This window comes from Thunnus albacares, chromosome 18 (assembly GCF_914725855.1).
Source record: "Thunnus albacares chromosome 18, fThuAlb1.1, whole genome shotgun sequence".
Classification (NCBI taxonomy): Eukaryota; Metazoa; Chordata; class Actinopteri; order Scombriformes; family Scombridae; genus Thunnus; species Thunnus albacares.
Genome location: NC_058123.1, coordinates 28,988,684 through 29,005,037, shown reverse-complemented (window position 1 = coordinate 29,005,037; position 16,354 = coordinate 28,988,684). Strand labels below are relative to the sequence as shown.

Here is a 16,354-nt window from a genome sequence, read left to right as displayed (position 1 = left end):
CCTCAGTTCATCTCTTCAGATAGATTATGTTCACTACAGCCTGTTGAACATTAAAGGTCATAGCTTACATTATTGAAGAAATTCTTCTCAGGCCTCTCATGAAATGTATGTATGAAGTTAGTGATTACTAGTTGGTCGTTACCCGGTTACCTGATTGAGCACAGTTTTATATAATAGAATGGAATAGAATAATAATAACACTAATAAAGGTCCTATATTTTTTAACTTGGGGCCCCTATAAGATGGAGCCTCAAGATCATAACAACGCTTTGCCTTGAGGACCCTATCATTTCAGTTTATAGTGTGATTTAGTATAACATACAGTATCAACACATACATTTGAAAATAATTAAATTACCATAAACTAAGTGCATGGTGCACATGGAGTCTTTATTGAAAGACTTTATCATTAATCCGTTGTGGTGAAACGCATGTATGACACTGGAGACAGCCCTACAGTCACTGCCAGCTTTTAAAAAGAATTTAAGAGAAAGCGTCCAAACACACATGATATTGCATTATTAGCAGATATGTTTGTTTACATATATGTCCAATACGTAGGCTCCTGGCAGGCGATGGGGAGGGCTGGCTATCACTCCCCCGCGCTCAGTCCTCCCCACCGCCCCACTGACGGCCCCATCCTGAACCCGCTAGCTGGGGCACCACTATGCAAAGTAAATATACAAAACAGCTCATGTTTTGGATCGGCTCGCTGATAACAGGAATTCCGTAAAGATGAGATTCGCTTCGGAGCTGTGATTACGTCTGAGAGAGAATAACACACAAGAAAATAAACGGAGACCGGTCGGATTCAATTGTTATCCGCGCCTGGTAAGTGGACTGCCCTAGCAGTTTGCTAGTTATCGTTAGCTAACATGATCGATGTCGCAAATAGCAGTTAGCAGTTACTGCAGATTCGGCCTTCGTACGACGCTATGACATGTACAGCTGCCTTTGTCTCAAATGATGGGATACTAAATTGAATAAAGATTGTATGGTGAGTTCTTAAATCGTCTGGCTGGATAACGTTTGCCAAACAGACTGGCAAATAACAGCCTAGCTAACCTTAGCGTCGGGTAGCTGGTGTTTGGATAGTTACTACTATCGTGCTAGCGTTAGCTGACTAGCTAGCAAGCTACTTTGTCGCATAGCTAAGCTATCTAATATATAGCTGACAAACCTCAAGAGCGACTAGCTCAAGTTGGTTATAATTTAGTGTTCATTTGTTATTTTGACGTGGATTGGGTTAGTTGGGTTACTTAGCTGTCAACAGAACCATTGCGCTCCATGCCTAGTATGTAGAGAAGGACATGCTGAATTAATTTGACATATGGTCGTAGTTAACGATGTTTACTTAATATAAAATTATCTGGTAAATGCTTAGCGTGTGGTGGTGAACTCGGAACACAGCTAGCATAGTTAATGCACAAAGCTATGCGTTATTCAACATTTTTTAGACATGAGGTATATATATATATACCTGTCTTTAAAATATGTAATTAAGTGAAAATAGTATAGTAACTAAGTACACTGGTTGTAAAAGTAGCAGTTTGAATATGTTAAATACACGTGAACTGAGTCTTGTCTTACCAGTGAATTGTTTCTAAAAAAAATTGCTAAAGACGGCTTTGAACGAACTGATGTTTATATTGAGATTGGTGTTGTGTGCATGCACACATCTTCCATATGTGTGTTGAGAGATGACAAATATACTTAAAATGTAAATTTAATGATTTAAATTGACTCGTTTTATGTGGATGTGTCGAGCTACTTGATGTGCAGACAACGAGGAAAATATTTTCCCAAAGTGAACCAGGTCTCTCAGTTACTTGGATGTTTCTAAAATCATGCTAAGTCCTGAAAGAGGGGAGTAATCCCAACAGGCTACTGAAGTGCATATGAATGCTCATTCAGCTACAGATGCCTGTATCAGCTGTCTGAATATGGAAGTGATGTCAGGAATCTAGTGTGTCAGCTCACTGGTCTACAGCCTTCTTTCAGTCAGCCTTTTACTTGCTGTCTTTGTGTCACTTCCTTAAAGAGAGTACCATGGTAGCTAAGGAGAAGCTATGCAGGACGCCTCTGTTGTCCAAACAGCTTGAAGAGGGTCTTCTGCTCTGTGTAAATCCCTCATTGCTCAGTACTCATTAATATGCTTCTGTGTTGCAGTATCTTCCAAGGTTGGATAGTTGTTCTTTCAGTCAAAGCTGTAAGAATGCTCTGCACTAAACAGATTAGAAGTGAGTGAAGTCACATTTACAAGGCACATAAAGAGGTGGCATGTGTAGCTTTGTAGCCACTTTGACACACAAACCCTTCTGTTTATTCACTGTAGACCCCAGTTGTTAGCAACAACCCAACACTGTTGCAGACCATGAATTCTGAAACCTCTACAATCAATTGGATAATCACAGCTTCATTAAGTTTTACAACCACAAACTAGAGACCTAGGTCATTCAGAGAATGTATGGCTTTCCTAGGTATACCTACAACAAGGGGTTTTCTGTTTCCAGAACAGAAGTGCTCACCATCCAATTGCCAAAAGATACAATTCTTACAGAAATCTCCAAATGTCAAAAGTTTTTGAGGCTAAATCACAGCATGAATTTTTCTATGGTGTTCCTCAAGGTCTTGGTGTCTTAATGTGGTATTTTGGAGGAATGTTTGACCATTTTTATCAATTCTTGAGTGGTCTTGAGACAACTTATGAGACATTACTGAACATGGGAATGGCCATCATATACTTCCATCATAATGTTCTAAGCCCTTACACACTCTAAACTTTCAAAATTTGAATAGACATCTTAAAAAAACACAATGTTTATTACAGATTTATGATTAGAAAAACTTGACACACAATGCTGAGCTGCATCTCAAATTATTCTTCAGGTTCCCAGCTTTCAGATGATGTATACCACTTCTGTGTGGCATATACTGTTACCTACGATCTCCCCCTAAACATCCCTTTATCTAGAAAAGACAAAAATGGGTTGATGGGGGGGGGTGGAGGAGGTTGATATATTTCTCCTATGTAGTCTAGAAGATGTACTCATTAGAGATAAACTGAATTTGAGCAAGTTATTTCTGCATTCTCCACCGCTGTCTTACTTTTTCTGACCAGTTTCCAAGATGCTAATCTGTCATGGTGCTTTTTGTTGCAGACCTCTACAAAGATGCCTGAGGTTCGGGAACTTTCTGAAGCGTTACCAGAGATGCCCATGGACCCTATCACTGGAGTCGGAGTTGTAGCCTCCAGAAACAGGGCACCCACCGGATATGATGTGGTAAGTCCCTTAATACGACACAGGTCAAATAATACGTTTTATTTACACAGCCTAAAATCCTAAGTTTGTGGCACAAGGCTTTACAATTTATACAAAACACGACACCTGCTGTCCTTAGGCCATGAGTCAGTATAGAACTTTTTAACTTGCTGGTTAATATCTAAATACTTCTGTCAGAGAAATCTGCTACCAGGACCTACATAGAGTCCTGCACTGTGTGGTACACTCATCTTAATACAAGAATGAATATATAATTGCAATAGAATTGTACTTACAGGAGATGGTAATGATTAAGTTTTGACTATTTCAGGGAGGACGATGAAAAATCGAGGTGGTCACAAAACCAGAGGGAGTCATTCTGGGTGTCCTTAAGCTTTAGAAAGATGGATTCATTAAGAGTGTTTTCTGAAACTAAAAGCAGCAACAGCTGTAGCACCACACAGTAAACTTTAGGGGTGGGTGAAAAAATCAATTCACATAAGATTCTTGATTCCTATCTCCTACGATTCTGAATCGATTCACAAATGTCAAAAATCGATTTTGTAAATGTTAGTTAATATCGTGATGTTGACGGAATGAAAAAGGCGGAACTCAGCTGCAGCACCTGGACAGTCTACAGCGCACACACACTGGAGTTATCTCGCAGTTCATCTTCAAACAATGCAGCATGTTTTGATTTAATGACTAAATAATCAGCTTTGCGAGATGAACGTAAAGCATATCGTGAATTTTCTACGCCATCGCTCGGAGACAGAGTTTAGAGGAGCAGCGATCGGCGGTAACAAGCAAGACCAGGTGACCAACACATACTGCAGCATTAAACAACTTAAACCAACTGTGAGGTGAAGAAATGAACTCGGTGCTCGGTCACTTCAGAAACCCTGCACCTGCTCAGCATCTTGGACAGCAATGTTCTTCCCTGGAGCTAACGATGCAGCACGCAATAAACTGGAGCAAGAGACTGGAAATAGTGCCTTTTTTTGTATATATTCACTAGAGTATCAGTTTTGAATCGAGAATCTATTCTGAATGAAAACGGCACCCATGTATTGTTATAGTATGGAATCGGGAGATAAGCATATCGTCCCAAGCCTAGTAAACATTCACCTTTACTGCTAAAAGGGAACTGTGCTGAGATTAGACATCAGAATCACTTTTCTTACACTGTTACCTACATAGCTGAAGTGGATCCATTTTAATTATTAATATAAATTATTTCCGTTATCCAGCTTTTATTTGAGCTTAATTAAAAACTACTGATGAGTAGCAGTGACATGCAGTCTGTCAGAGAAATTCAATGTTCTTTTTCTTTGGAAAGTTGACAAAACATCAGAGTTGTCAGGTGATCTTAACAGACTCAGTCATGTTAAATGAATCCTGAGGCACCCAGATACTGTAACAGTTTGATGACCCCAGCCTTCTCTGTCTGCCTCCAGGTCTCTACAACAACAGACGGCCTGGATGCTGACCTGTGGAAAGATGGCCTTTTCAAATCCAAGGTGACCCGCTACCTCTGCTTCACCAGGGTCTTCTCTAAGGAAAATGTAAGTGATCTGACTTCACTGACCAGCTGTGCCCAAAACTATGTTATGATAATATGAAGTTATGGCATTTTAATAAACTGGCCCATTGATAACCATGGTTTTGAGCCTTTCTGGTCTTCGGACCACTCAAAGCACTTTCACACTACAAATCACATTCACTCATTCACACACATTCATGCGCTGAATGGGTACAGGGGCTACCAGCAAGCAGCAACCTCCGGGGCTGAAAAATGAAGCCAATGTGGAAGTGCCAAAAACTGCAGTTCCTTGAACGGCCACTTGAGGCTCCAAAAGCGAGTCAATCCCCATAGACCCCCATGTTAAAATACCCAACTTTACAACAGAAATAAACATGTTTCTTGCCTGGTACAAAAAACGCTTTTGGTCTCTATAGCTAATTTCCCCTTTCATGACAACTGTACTTGAGGGTGAACTTTTTTTTAACTCACTCGTGTAAATTTTATTAAGCCGTAAAGTTCTGCATAATGAAGGACATGGCTGCTTTGAGTGACAGGTCCGCCAGCCGCTAGGTGGCTTATTTCAGCCGCTCGGCCCGCCTCTTTGCCCATTTTTGATTGGCTGAGAGTGAGGCAGAGTCATGCACTGCCAAGATGGCGACGACCGGAGTGGCTCACTTTGAGCTTCCAAACTGCTCTTCAGAAAGAGTGACGTCACGGTAACGACGTCCATATTTTTTATACAGTCTATGGCTACCATGCAAGGTCCCAACCTGCCCATCAGAGGAAATCTAATCATTCATACACATTCACACAACACAGCCATCAGGAGCAATTCGGGGTTAAGTATCTTGCCCAAGGAGACATTAACATGCAGAGTGGAGGAGCCAGGAATCGAACCGCCAATCTTCCAATTGGTGGACAACCTGCTCTACCTCCTGAGCCACAGTCGCCCAATCTGTTCTTATATCTTCCTTGTCTTTTTTTCTCCCCAAAGTCTCTGTGTTTTCATTTGTCCTCTACTATTCTTTTCTTTACAGAGCCATTTAGGCAATGTTCTTGTGGACATGAAGCTGATAGATATAAAGGACACCCTGCCTGTGGGCTTCATCCCAATCCAGGAGACTGTTGACACTCGTGAGTTGCCAAATTAAGTATTATTGTTATTGACCCCAAATAACAACTGTTGTGTTAATCTTTAAAGAATAGTTCATAACTTTTGTGGCATCTATGTATGATTAATGAAGAGTGTTTACAGTGAAATGGCTCTGTGTGTCTCTTGTGTTGTACAGAGGAGCAGGCCTTTCGGAAGAGGCGGCTCTGTATCAAGTTTATTCCACGGGACTCCACAGAGGCAGCCATCTGTGACATTCGCATCCTGGGACGCTCCAAGCAAGCCCCCCCTCAGTACACCTTCATAGGGTGAGCATCATGGGGATCACATGATGGGATGTTGAGGTTGTAGACTTGACAAATAGTTTTGTGTCTAAGGCCCTGTTTACACCTGGTATTAACATCCGTCTCGGGTGATTCGATCACGAGTGGACAGCTCTAAATACAGATGTAAACACACCCAAGATGCATTGAGGATGAATTGAGATCCAATCACTCAGACTCTCTCTCTCTCTCTCTCTCTCTGACACCTGGTTCTCTTGCCAGTTAATAACGGACGAATTTGGTCTTTGCAAACAGAAATGATGTCCATGTTTATTTTCATACAGAGCGGGGAAGTGAGATCCGATCACAAGTGGTCACTCAAGACACATGTTAATGCCAGATGTAAACAGATGTACTTAAAGCTGTCCACTTGTGATTGGATCACCCGAGACGGATGTTAATACCAGGTGTATACAGGGCCTAAGTGAGTAGTATGTCTATGTGCATCATAGAGAAGCCTTATATCCTCAGACAAAGTATTAATGAGAGGAGAAAATATGGGATGTAACTTTGAGAGGCCTTTGTGTCAAGTGTGTGTTGTGTCCACTACTCCACATCATCTGTGGAAGTCTTCAGCTTTTTCTGCTCATCAGTACTTCTGACTTTTTTTTTTAACAGAGAGCTCAACAACATGGGAATCTGGTATCGCATGGGGACCGTGCCTCGGGCCCAGGACTCCCCACACACACCAACCACTAACAACATCCAGAATGTGAACTCCACCTCCAGCTCAGCCCCAGTCCCAGCAGCTCCTATGCCCAAGTATGTCTACTCATATTATGTTGATTTCAACACATGTCCAGCTGCATGCTTACATATGTGCAATGTAAGTAACTCACATACTATTTGTCCTGCATTACCGACAGGGCTGAGGCTGTCTGTTCAGCCCTGAATCAAGGAAAGAGGATGTTCACTGTCCTTCAACATCTTTTCCTCGAGGAAATGACTCTATCTTTAGTCATATTGAAGCAGGAAAAAATGACATTTCAGCTGGAAACCAAAGAAAAGTGCACACATTATGTACAATGTGTTCTTGGAATTGTCAAATTACTTTTGATATAATTTTGTAACCTGAACTATTGTATGGAGAAAAGTGCATAAATTGAAAATGAACTCCCTTATCTACAGAAGTACTTTACTGCCACTAATCACTAAAGAATACACTATTAATCACAAGATGAACAGTGTTATAACGCCTAGTTGTAACAGCCTGTATTTGAAGGATAGGCTCACATTTTTAAAGTCTGTCTTAAAACAACTCTAACGTGCTCATATATTCAGTGAAAGAGTTATTGACCATGAAAAGATCCCCCCCCCATAACCTGGTTTCATGGAGGAGATGGAGAACAAACTCTACCACACTTATTCTGTTTCAAAATGCATTACAAAGTTAAATTGAAGTTAATAAGAGGCTCCAGCAGTCTCAGTTTGACAAATTATTTGGGTGTCTTCCAACGCTAGTCTTTTTAGTACAAAACTACCCCTCCACTGCAGCTCAGCAAGAAGGGAAATGTGTACTTTAGAAGAGATACCCAGTTGAACTCTCATATTAAAGTTACTACAAGGAACTTTCATTTTTTTGTTGATTTTAGCGGCCCCTGTGGACAATAGTGGTAGTGTTTTCCCAGAATGAAGGGAATCTCTAGCTTGCTTGACCACCGCTGCTGTCTCTTTCTTGTGCTGTCAGCTCGCTTGTGCTCTCTCTCTCTTTTTCTCTCATCTTTTTTAAAAATAAGTTGGGAAGCCAACAACAAGTTTAGTCTAGTCTAGTAACTTTCAAGCTAAACTTGGATCAGATGGAGGACTGTGTGTTTGTCCATTATCTCTAGCAGTGTAGTTCTGCTAGGAAGGAATCTCTACACAGCCAGTATGGAGAGGAGGAAAAATGAGCTATATCTTTTCCTGTGTAAAATAGTTGTCCAACAAGCATGCGCATGTATTGTATTAAGATATTAAATGGAAAACGTTGAGGTTCATATGTTGATAACATTTTTCACAGTCCTAAAAAGAGAAAACAAATGTTCCTGTGGTTGAAATGTCCTCTGTGAAACAGGTTGGAATAGTATCACTATGCTGTCTGTTTGCACCTGCTTCTATCAGCCTTTAGGTTTTAGTCCTCTTTAGAATGGTGCAGGTTTTGTGTGAATCCATGTTAAAGTTCATTTGGTGACAATTGCATGTAATGCAATACAATAATGTACTTTCTCATGAGAGGAAATCCTCAAATAAGGGCAGGTCTCTCAAAGCCCAAAGACAGGAGAGAAATCATGAAGAGACGACACCCCAGAGGGTCCAGCTGTTTCCTGTCCTCTCTGCTCCTCTAGGTTTAGAGCTTAGTGTACATCAGAATAACCATGCAAGGACTTAACTGCTCCAAGTTTCTTCACAAAAAATAAAAACACACAACAGTGAACATTAGCTTAGCAAGGATGCATAGATTCAGTGTTTGTCTCCATCACTAACCAGATGCTGTATGTGTTTTTTCATTTTGTCCCAGGCATATTTCCATGACCCTGCCGGCCAGTTTCAGAGGGAAGAACACCACCAGACCAGACTACGAGCACCAGAACTCCAACTTGTATGCTATCTCAGGTTAGCAACAGTTTGTTACTGTCTTCTCCTCAACATCCTCTCCCCAAAATCACGTCTTTTTGAAATGTGCCATTGAAAGACATGCATCACATGGTGTTGCTAGTGTGTGTATAACTGTACTTCAAACGCTACAATGTCTCCTGTTGGCTTCAATGTAACAATGGGCTTTATGAGATTAAATTGGGAAAAGGAAGTCTGAAGACAGCAGCCTCCCAGTTACATGTTTTAATTAGTACACTGGTAGGGGTGTAATGGAGTGTGTACTTGTCCCAAACCCTTTGATACAGGATGTTCGGTTTGGTTTGCTCTGTGACCCAAACAATTACTGTCAAAATCGTTTTATAATCCACTTACTCTGACATGCCGAACAATAATTATAGAGCACGAGTTCCACCCAGGACATTTTGGCAGCGCACCACTTAGCTTTAGGATGCTCATGGATGTATGCTAGCCAGTTTAGCCAAGTTAGCTTGGTTACCCTGGTTACCAATGCTCATGTTGTGTCGCTGCCATCGGAATGACAAACAAGGGACCTGAGCTGGACGATCCTCCCCGTGACACTGACTGAGCGCAACACTATTATTAAAATATGCACTGTTATCCCCGTAGTTAAATGATATGACGTCTCCCTGTCACCCTCCTCCCTCTGTGAAGGTCATCTGCCCATCCCCCTCTCCCCTCTGTGACGGTCACCTTTGAGTGAAGCCATTCAGAACAACTATAAATACATTGGATTTACAACATTGTTGAACACGTCGGAAGAACCAGTTCTGAGCAACCATAAATCAGCATAAAACAGCTGTCAGCAGGTGTCCTGACTGAACTGTTTCAGTCATAGTTAGGACCAATCAGCCATTATTGGATGTTTACATTTTTCTAAATAAAAGACCAAAATGTTATTTTCTACCTTTCTATTTTCATTTCTTTTTTTTCTGCTGTACTGAAATCATACTGAGCTGTGACCCCAAAACCAAGGTATATACTGAACCCTCAATTTTGTGTACCGCTACACCCCTTTATGCTGATGATAACACTATGTCAGAGCAGTGCGGTTATCTGAATATAATGTTCAGCCAACTAGAATGAAGTATTGTGTGACCATGTTATGGTCATGGTTATTAATCACCACAAATCTATCTATCTTTTCACTTTGCACTGCTGCACATAAATTAACCAAAATGGCAGGTGAAGACATCACACAGTCTGACCACTAAGCACCAGTCCATGTGATTGCACCATAAAAATAGGGCCATTTTTTTGTAAATTTTTGAATGAATGTTTTTTGGGTTTTTTGTTATTTATTTGCTTCTACTGCAATTGTCATATTTATTTAGCATTTATGTGAATTCTCTTTTTCAGCAATGGATGGAGTGCCCTTCATGATCTCTGAGAAGTTCGCCTGTGCCTCATCTGACGTAAGTGTCCTGAGTTGAGTCTTGAGTTTTTTTGTTGGGTCACAGGTTTAATCCTCCTATAGCTGAGGTGTCTAGCCCTGCGTTGACTCCTCTCCTCAAGCTCTGCATCTATCTTTAATATAATGTGTAGAGCTGCAATGATTAGTCAATTAAAGTGTCCAAATTCTCTGATTCCAGCTTCTCAAATGTGAATATTTTCTGGTTTCTTTAGTTCTATGACAGAAAACGGAATGTCTTTGGGTTTTGGACTGTTGGTCGGGACAGAACAAGACATTTGAGGATGTCGTCTTAGAGTTATTGAAATTGAATTTGTTTACATGACTGGACAACTAACCAACTTCACTTTAATGCTCTCCATGTTCAGCTGCAGCAGGTAGACCTCATGGGCATTACAATCAAGTCACTGGCTGAGATTGAGAAAGAGGTGAGTATTTCAAGAAAAGTCTTGTTTATTACAGATTGTCCATAGTTTCAGTCATCAGTTATGATGAGATCTGTCAACACAGCAGCACCTCCACAACAAAGTCTGACTTATCCCACAGGTTTATCCATTTTATTTCTCTTCCAGTGAAGTTTGGCTACCTTACTGCTTATCAAATTCTTATCTTTGTGGTGCCAGCTGATATGCTTTAGTACTAGGGATGCAAACAGTTAACTGCCGAGAGTGTTTTTTGACCGGTTACACATGTCAGTCTATAGGTTCATTTGCATATTAGGGTTGGGTACTGAACTCATTACTTCACGTTATCCATGTTAGCTCAGTCGGTGTCAATTTTTGGTACCTTTGCGGGACTGAGAATGAGCACAGCCCTGAATTTAGGGTCGTCCACTAATCGGAAGATTGGCGGTTCGATTCCCGGCTCCTCCAGTCCGCATGTCGAAACGTTCTTGGGCAAACCCCAAATTGCTCCTGACGGCTGTGCCATCAGTGTGTGAATGTGTATGAATGACAGGCAGGCTGGGACTGTGATGGAATTTTCCATCTTTAAGGGTTACATATTGGGTTACATTGGGTCAAACCTGGGTCTTGAGGTCACAGAGTAAGAAACATCAAGTCTTGCAGAGAGAGACACTGCCTCTCCTTGGATATGCAGCTGTCTGTGATGTTTGGGGAAACAGAAACCTCTCTGATAAAGGGTAAATCAACATTGCTATGGTTACCAAGGTCGGAGGAGGCTTTCCTAGACAACACAGATAGGTGAATGCGTAGACTCTATTGACACAATCAGACATTCAAACCAGAGTGTGCTGACAGTGACCTGAAGTTCCATGCAACGTGACCTGAACCAACACAGGTAAAATGCAGTTCCTTGTTTAGAAACTAGTGAACCAATTAGACTAATTTTTCATATTGTAGGCTGATCTGTTCAGGTTAAAGAGTCAGACCTTCAGAGGGCAGAACGGAAAGAGACAGCAGTTTGGCTAGAACACCTTGATGTGTGCTGTTTCAGTTCTCCGCTTGATCAAGTGCTTCAATTAACATTTTCAGCTTTAAGACATCAAAGGCTCGTGTCCACTTTTCTCCACTGAGGTGCTGACCATTGATCAAAATATCCACAACAGGGACCTTGCATGGTAGCCCCTGTACCCATTCAGCGTATGAATGTGTGTGAATGGGTGATGCGGCTCGTAGTGTAAAAGCACTTTGAGTGGTCAGAAGACTAGAAAGGCGCTATACAAGCACAGTCCATTTATCATTTGTAGTCTCAACAAATAGAAATGTTCCTGTTATTGCACAGTGTGTCCACCAGAGGTCAGGGTGGTCCTGAGTTTGATGTGTTCATGTAAACCCTACACATAACTTACAGATGATGTGATGAATGTTTGATTCAGTGTAGTGTTGGATGATTTCTGCCAGGTCATAACACAAGGTAATAATCTCTGTCTTTCTCCCTTGGTCAGTATGATTACAGTTTCCGCACAGAGCACAGTGCAGCCGCCCGCCTCCCTCCAAGTCCAACACGAACCTCCCTTAGCTCTGAGGCCTGAAGGACTGTACCCCTCCCCTCCCTACAGACAAACCAGCAGGACAGACCAGTACACAACTACTGAGGACCTGCCCACAAAAAGCCATCTCTTCCATTTTCCACTACACCCCACCTCTCTCCACAGTGACCTGTACTGAGAAGAAAAAAAACAAACAAGATGAATTTCCCAGCCTCTGGGAGATGTCGTGGTCTTTTTGTGTTCGTTATGCTGTTAAAAAGTAAAGGAGGAGTTTAACTGAAAACATTCAGAGACAGAAGCTGAACACAGAGGAATCAAATGGGTCTGGTGAAAACCACTACGTGCAACGTTGATGAGCCGGATTTCACAATGTGATTGCCTCATCCATTGTTGGATAACACAGAACTTTCTTGCTGAAGGAAATGGAAACAAATCTCCCGATTTAAAAATACATTTCCTTGTTAAAAGAAATGTTAAATGTTGTTCCCCTATGATACAAATAACCACATCCCACGTGAAGGACTTGTTTGAAACAAGATAGTGTGTATTTGAGTGTGATGGAGAGCACCTGATAGGCCTTTGCTCTCTGAAATGAACTGTTAGTGTCTGAGAGCAGCCGTTATATCGGCCTTTCTTGTTCATTACTCACCTGCTGGGCAAATGATCCCAGCTTTTTTTTTCTGGAAATACAAAAGGAAACATAATGGGATTTTATTTTCAAGCTTCTTGATTGGGAATGATTCTCACTGTTCTCTAGATGTTACTGTAATCTAGTGGTGTGACTGTGAGCGCACTTTGTGTTTGGGAATTTGTGTGCTTGCTGTTTACCATAGATAGTCAATTAACCACTCCTTCACTGTCTCCGTATATGAGCCAGAACCACTGTTACTGTGTGAAGTTTGTTAGACCAGGACTGCTGGACTACACATACCACTGATATCATTTCTGCCAACTATAACTCTAATATTTGCATGTTTGTCAGGGCCGGGTATCAGTTTCCATACTAGTTCCAGTACAACACCTCTATTTTTGGTACAGATAGAAGACAATTCTTTTTTTCACTACTAACATTTGTAAACCCCTTTTTTATTTAAAGAAGCATATTAACACACCGTAACATGTTCAAAAAAAGCTGAGTTTCAGCTGTGTTTTCAGTCATCTGCAGTGGCAGCATAACAGAGCATGTAGTGGCTACATTATGCTTGAAACAAACTTCTTCATATGAAGTCTTCTTCAGCCAAGTGTTTCTACATGTTTTGAATGGCCACACTGGCATCATAGAAAAGGACAAGATGCTGTAAATGGTACAAATAGGGATAAATGGTGCTCAGTATCAGACAGTCTCCAGACACACATTCATGGTGTTACACTCTGTCGTTCACAGAGGTTGACAGAGGTGTGAAGAATGACGACTGCTGTTACTACTGTTGGTTGCTCACTGCATCTTGATCTCTCTTCATATTACAACTCCAGTCAAATATAAGAGTTCTACATTTGAGCATGGCTCTATGAGTTCTGATGACCACCAGAGACTGTATGTGATACCTGGATCTCTTGCAGTCAAGAAGTATCTTGAACTCCCTCACTCTGTTTTTTTTCTCTAGAAAAGGGCAAAGAACTGCAGTTGCAGTGAACTCTATTGACTGAGGCCACATCTGTTGATGGCATAGTTAAGTGACTAAATTAATAATTACTCTAAAAGGAATATTTGGCGTTCAATTACACTGGAACAAAAGAGCCAATGTTCTCTAATGTTAAGCCGCTATATAAGAACGTCGGCTAAAATGGGCACAAATTTGATTTAAATCAAATTTTCTGATCAAAGAATGATGAAGATTATGAATCTGAGCAGATATTTGTATTTGGTATCATACCCGGCCCTAGTTTCTTACTTTAACAGAACTATCTTCACGTGTTAAACAAACAAACATCTTTCAGTATGTAAGTATTTGTTACACATTCTTAAAGTATTCCTACATGAACAAAAACAATGTCCAGCAAAAGTGCTCTTTTTGTGTTTGAGTTGACTTGTTACATGTGAAAAAGCTTTGTGCCTACAAGTGCATATGTGTCCTCTGTTACAGTGGCAGGTCTTTGATTCTGCTTGTTCTTCCTCTTTACCCTTGTAGCTTGAAGCTGTTTAGAAGTTTGACTCTTCACATGAGTTATTTTTATTTTTTTATCTGTGTGACATGTGAAGCTCACTACCAACTCTGAACCACTACAATCAGTTTTAGTGAAACCGAAGGGACAGTGCTGGGTTCGTAGAAAATGCAACTCTTTAAACCAGCGTGCGTTTCTATTGGTCCACAGTCGCTGTTCCCTAGCAACAAAAGCACTGCATAACAATAGTGAATGAAAACTACTTCCCCGTGTTTTTCTGTTAGCAATCTGTAATAAGCTAAAATCAACCGATTACAACTCAACCTTGAACTCAGTAGACCCTCCATTTAAAAAAAAAAGATACTTTTAAAATCAAAGCCTGCATTGAGACAGTGTTCTAATTTCACTCCAACAACATCTCTCAGTAGGCAGTCAATGTGTTTAAAAAGACTTTTCCTTTACGTTCATGCAGTATTGTCCCAAAAAACACCAAGGATGTTTGTGAACAACAGTAATTTAGGGTTTTATTTTGCTTATTTCGCTCCATTTTTTTTTTCCTAGGATGGAAACTTGCAAGCGTGTCTTTATATTATCAAGTCATTAATGCATGGATTAACTACTTTGACTTTATATTTTTGTTTGTCTAATTTATTAGTCATTTCAGTTTTGTGACCATGTCGTCCGAAATGCTCTGTTGTTTTCAGAAATGTGACATCCAGTTGTCATTTGCACTGCTGACATGTTTTGCTTGGAGTGAGAAGATGAGCAGATGGTGTGTGTGAATGAAGCTCAGTGTATCTGCCTGCTCTGTGAGAAGTTACATGTATCATTTCTCAGCTGTGGTGTTAACTTTCACACAGTTTTGCTGAAACACATAATAGCTAACTAATAAGATGTCTGCATTAACAGCAAATAACAACCCTGCTTTGATATGTCTGTTAGTTTGCATGCACGGTGACATGAGCTGTCAGAGGTTTCAATAGGAAAGTTACTTTTGTAGGTTATTGTTCCAAAGTCATGGTTTTTGTCTCATAAATAGATTTTATTCACTGACCAATGAACAAAACATCAGTTGAATTTGTATTAAAAATGTTTTATTAAACTATGATGAACTAAATACCTTGACCTGCCGCTGGATTTTATTTTGGTGAGAAAGGAAAAACTCGAGGGGTAGAACTTTTGCACACCTGCAGATGAATGAAGACCATGGCCCGACAATAATAGAACAGAGAACTCCTGCACACTCTCCTCTGTGCTCGCAATTAGAAGGAAATTATTGCAAACAATGTTTTGGTACACATACCTTCATCAGGTTATTTCACAAGACAAAAGGAGAGACCATCTTAAATAGGTGCATTTTGTATTTTTTTGTCTATTCATATTGTCAGCATAGTGAACCATGACGTGATCTTGTATGATGCTCGATTAAAATGAGTGATGTCATTCTGTTGTATGACCTGATTGGCCCATGTGGGTCAACCAACCTATCTAACATGGTTTCTCCTTTTGTCTTGTTAAAAAACCTGATGAAGGTCTGTGTGCCGAAACGTTGTTCTTAATAAATCTCCTCGGCAAGCACAGAAGACAGTGAAGACAGACAGATGTCTAGCGAGGCCTCAGACTTAACTGTGTCCCATTAAAGTTTCAAAGCCCAGATCACAGTTAGCCTCAGAGAGCACAAGCCAACAAAAACCCTCTTACTGTGGTTGTCTTCTATTGCTTTGAATGTGCAGAGAACAAACTGCTGGTGGATTGTTTCTCCTGCACTGTTTCATCTCTCTGGTTTTTTTTTTTTTTTTTAATTCCATGGTTTACTCACAAACATGAATCAATTAGCTCTCCAGCTAACATGTGGCTTCTCCTGTCACTGCAACCACCCAGCAGCTTTATAGAGCTGATAGACATCTGGAGCTGCATCTCTGCACCACCACGGAGGCAGAGGTGGAAACACAAAGGTTTTATGGTTATGTACTGTATGGGCAATTCACAGCACATGGTTAAGATATCTGTATTGGTTAAATATTGAAAAAGTGACACAATGTGTTGACTTTTTCAATATTTAACCAAAACCACTG

At 40.7% G+C, this 16,354-nt stretch overlaps 1 protein-coding gene across 5 annotated transcripts; it reads left to right on the top strand.

The window, feature by feature from the left end:
- The first annotated feature begins 560 nt into the window (after nucleotides 1-560).
- Nucleotides 561-15,396, top strand: mvb12ba (multivesicular body subunit 12Ba). Of its 5 annotated transcripts, none has more exons than XM_044333696.1 (10): nucleotides 561-674; nucleotides 3,162-3,284; nucleotides 4,721-4,828; nucleotides 5,826-5,922; nucleotides 6,078-6,207; nucleotides 6,841-6,984; nucleotides 8,720-8,814; nucleotides 10,174-10,229; nucleotides 10,594-10,653; nucleotides 12,132-15,396. In XM_044333696.1, the coding sequence occupies exons 1-10, from the start codon at nucleotides 576-578 to the stop codon at nucleotides 12,216-12,218; spliced, it is 999 nt and encodes a 332-aa protein (XP_044189631.1). In that variant the 5' UTR covers nucleotides 561-575; the 3' UTR covers nucleotides 12,219-15,396. The 5 variants fall into 5 exon arrangements, with proteins under 5 accessions (XP_044189631.1, XP_044189634.1, XP_044189633.1 ...); XM_044333699.1 differs by having other exon boundaries at nucleotides 571-831; XM_044333698.1 differs by lacking the exon at nucleotides 561-674 and adding an exon at nucleotides 892-997.
- The last annotated feature ends 958 nt before the right edge of the window (nucleotides 15,397-16,354 follow it).

Coding starts and splice junctions, on each gene's coding strand:
- mvb12ba (XM_044333696.1), top strand. CDS start 576: ATGGGGAGGGCTGGCTATCACTCCCCCGCGCTCAGTCCTCCCCACCGC. Junction 10,230..10,593: donor TCGCCTGTGCCTCATCTGAC/GTAAGTGTCCTG, acceptor CTCCATGTTCAG/CTGCAGCAGGTAGACCTCAT. Junction 10,654..12,131: donor TGGCTGAGATTGAGAAAGAG/GTGAGTATTTCA, acceptor TCCCTTGGTCAG/TATGATTACAGTTTCCGCAC.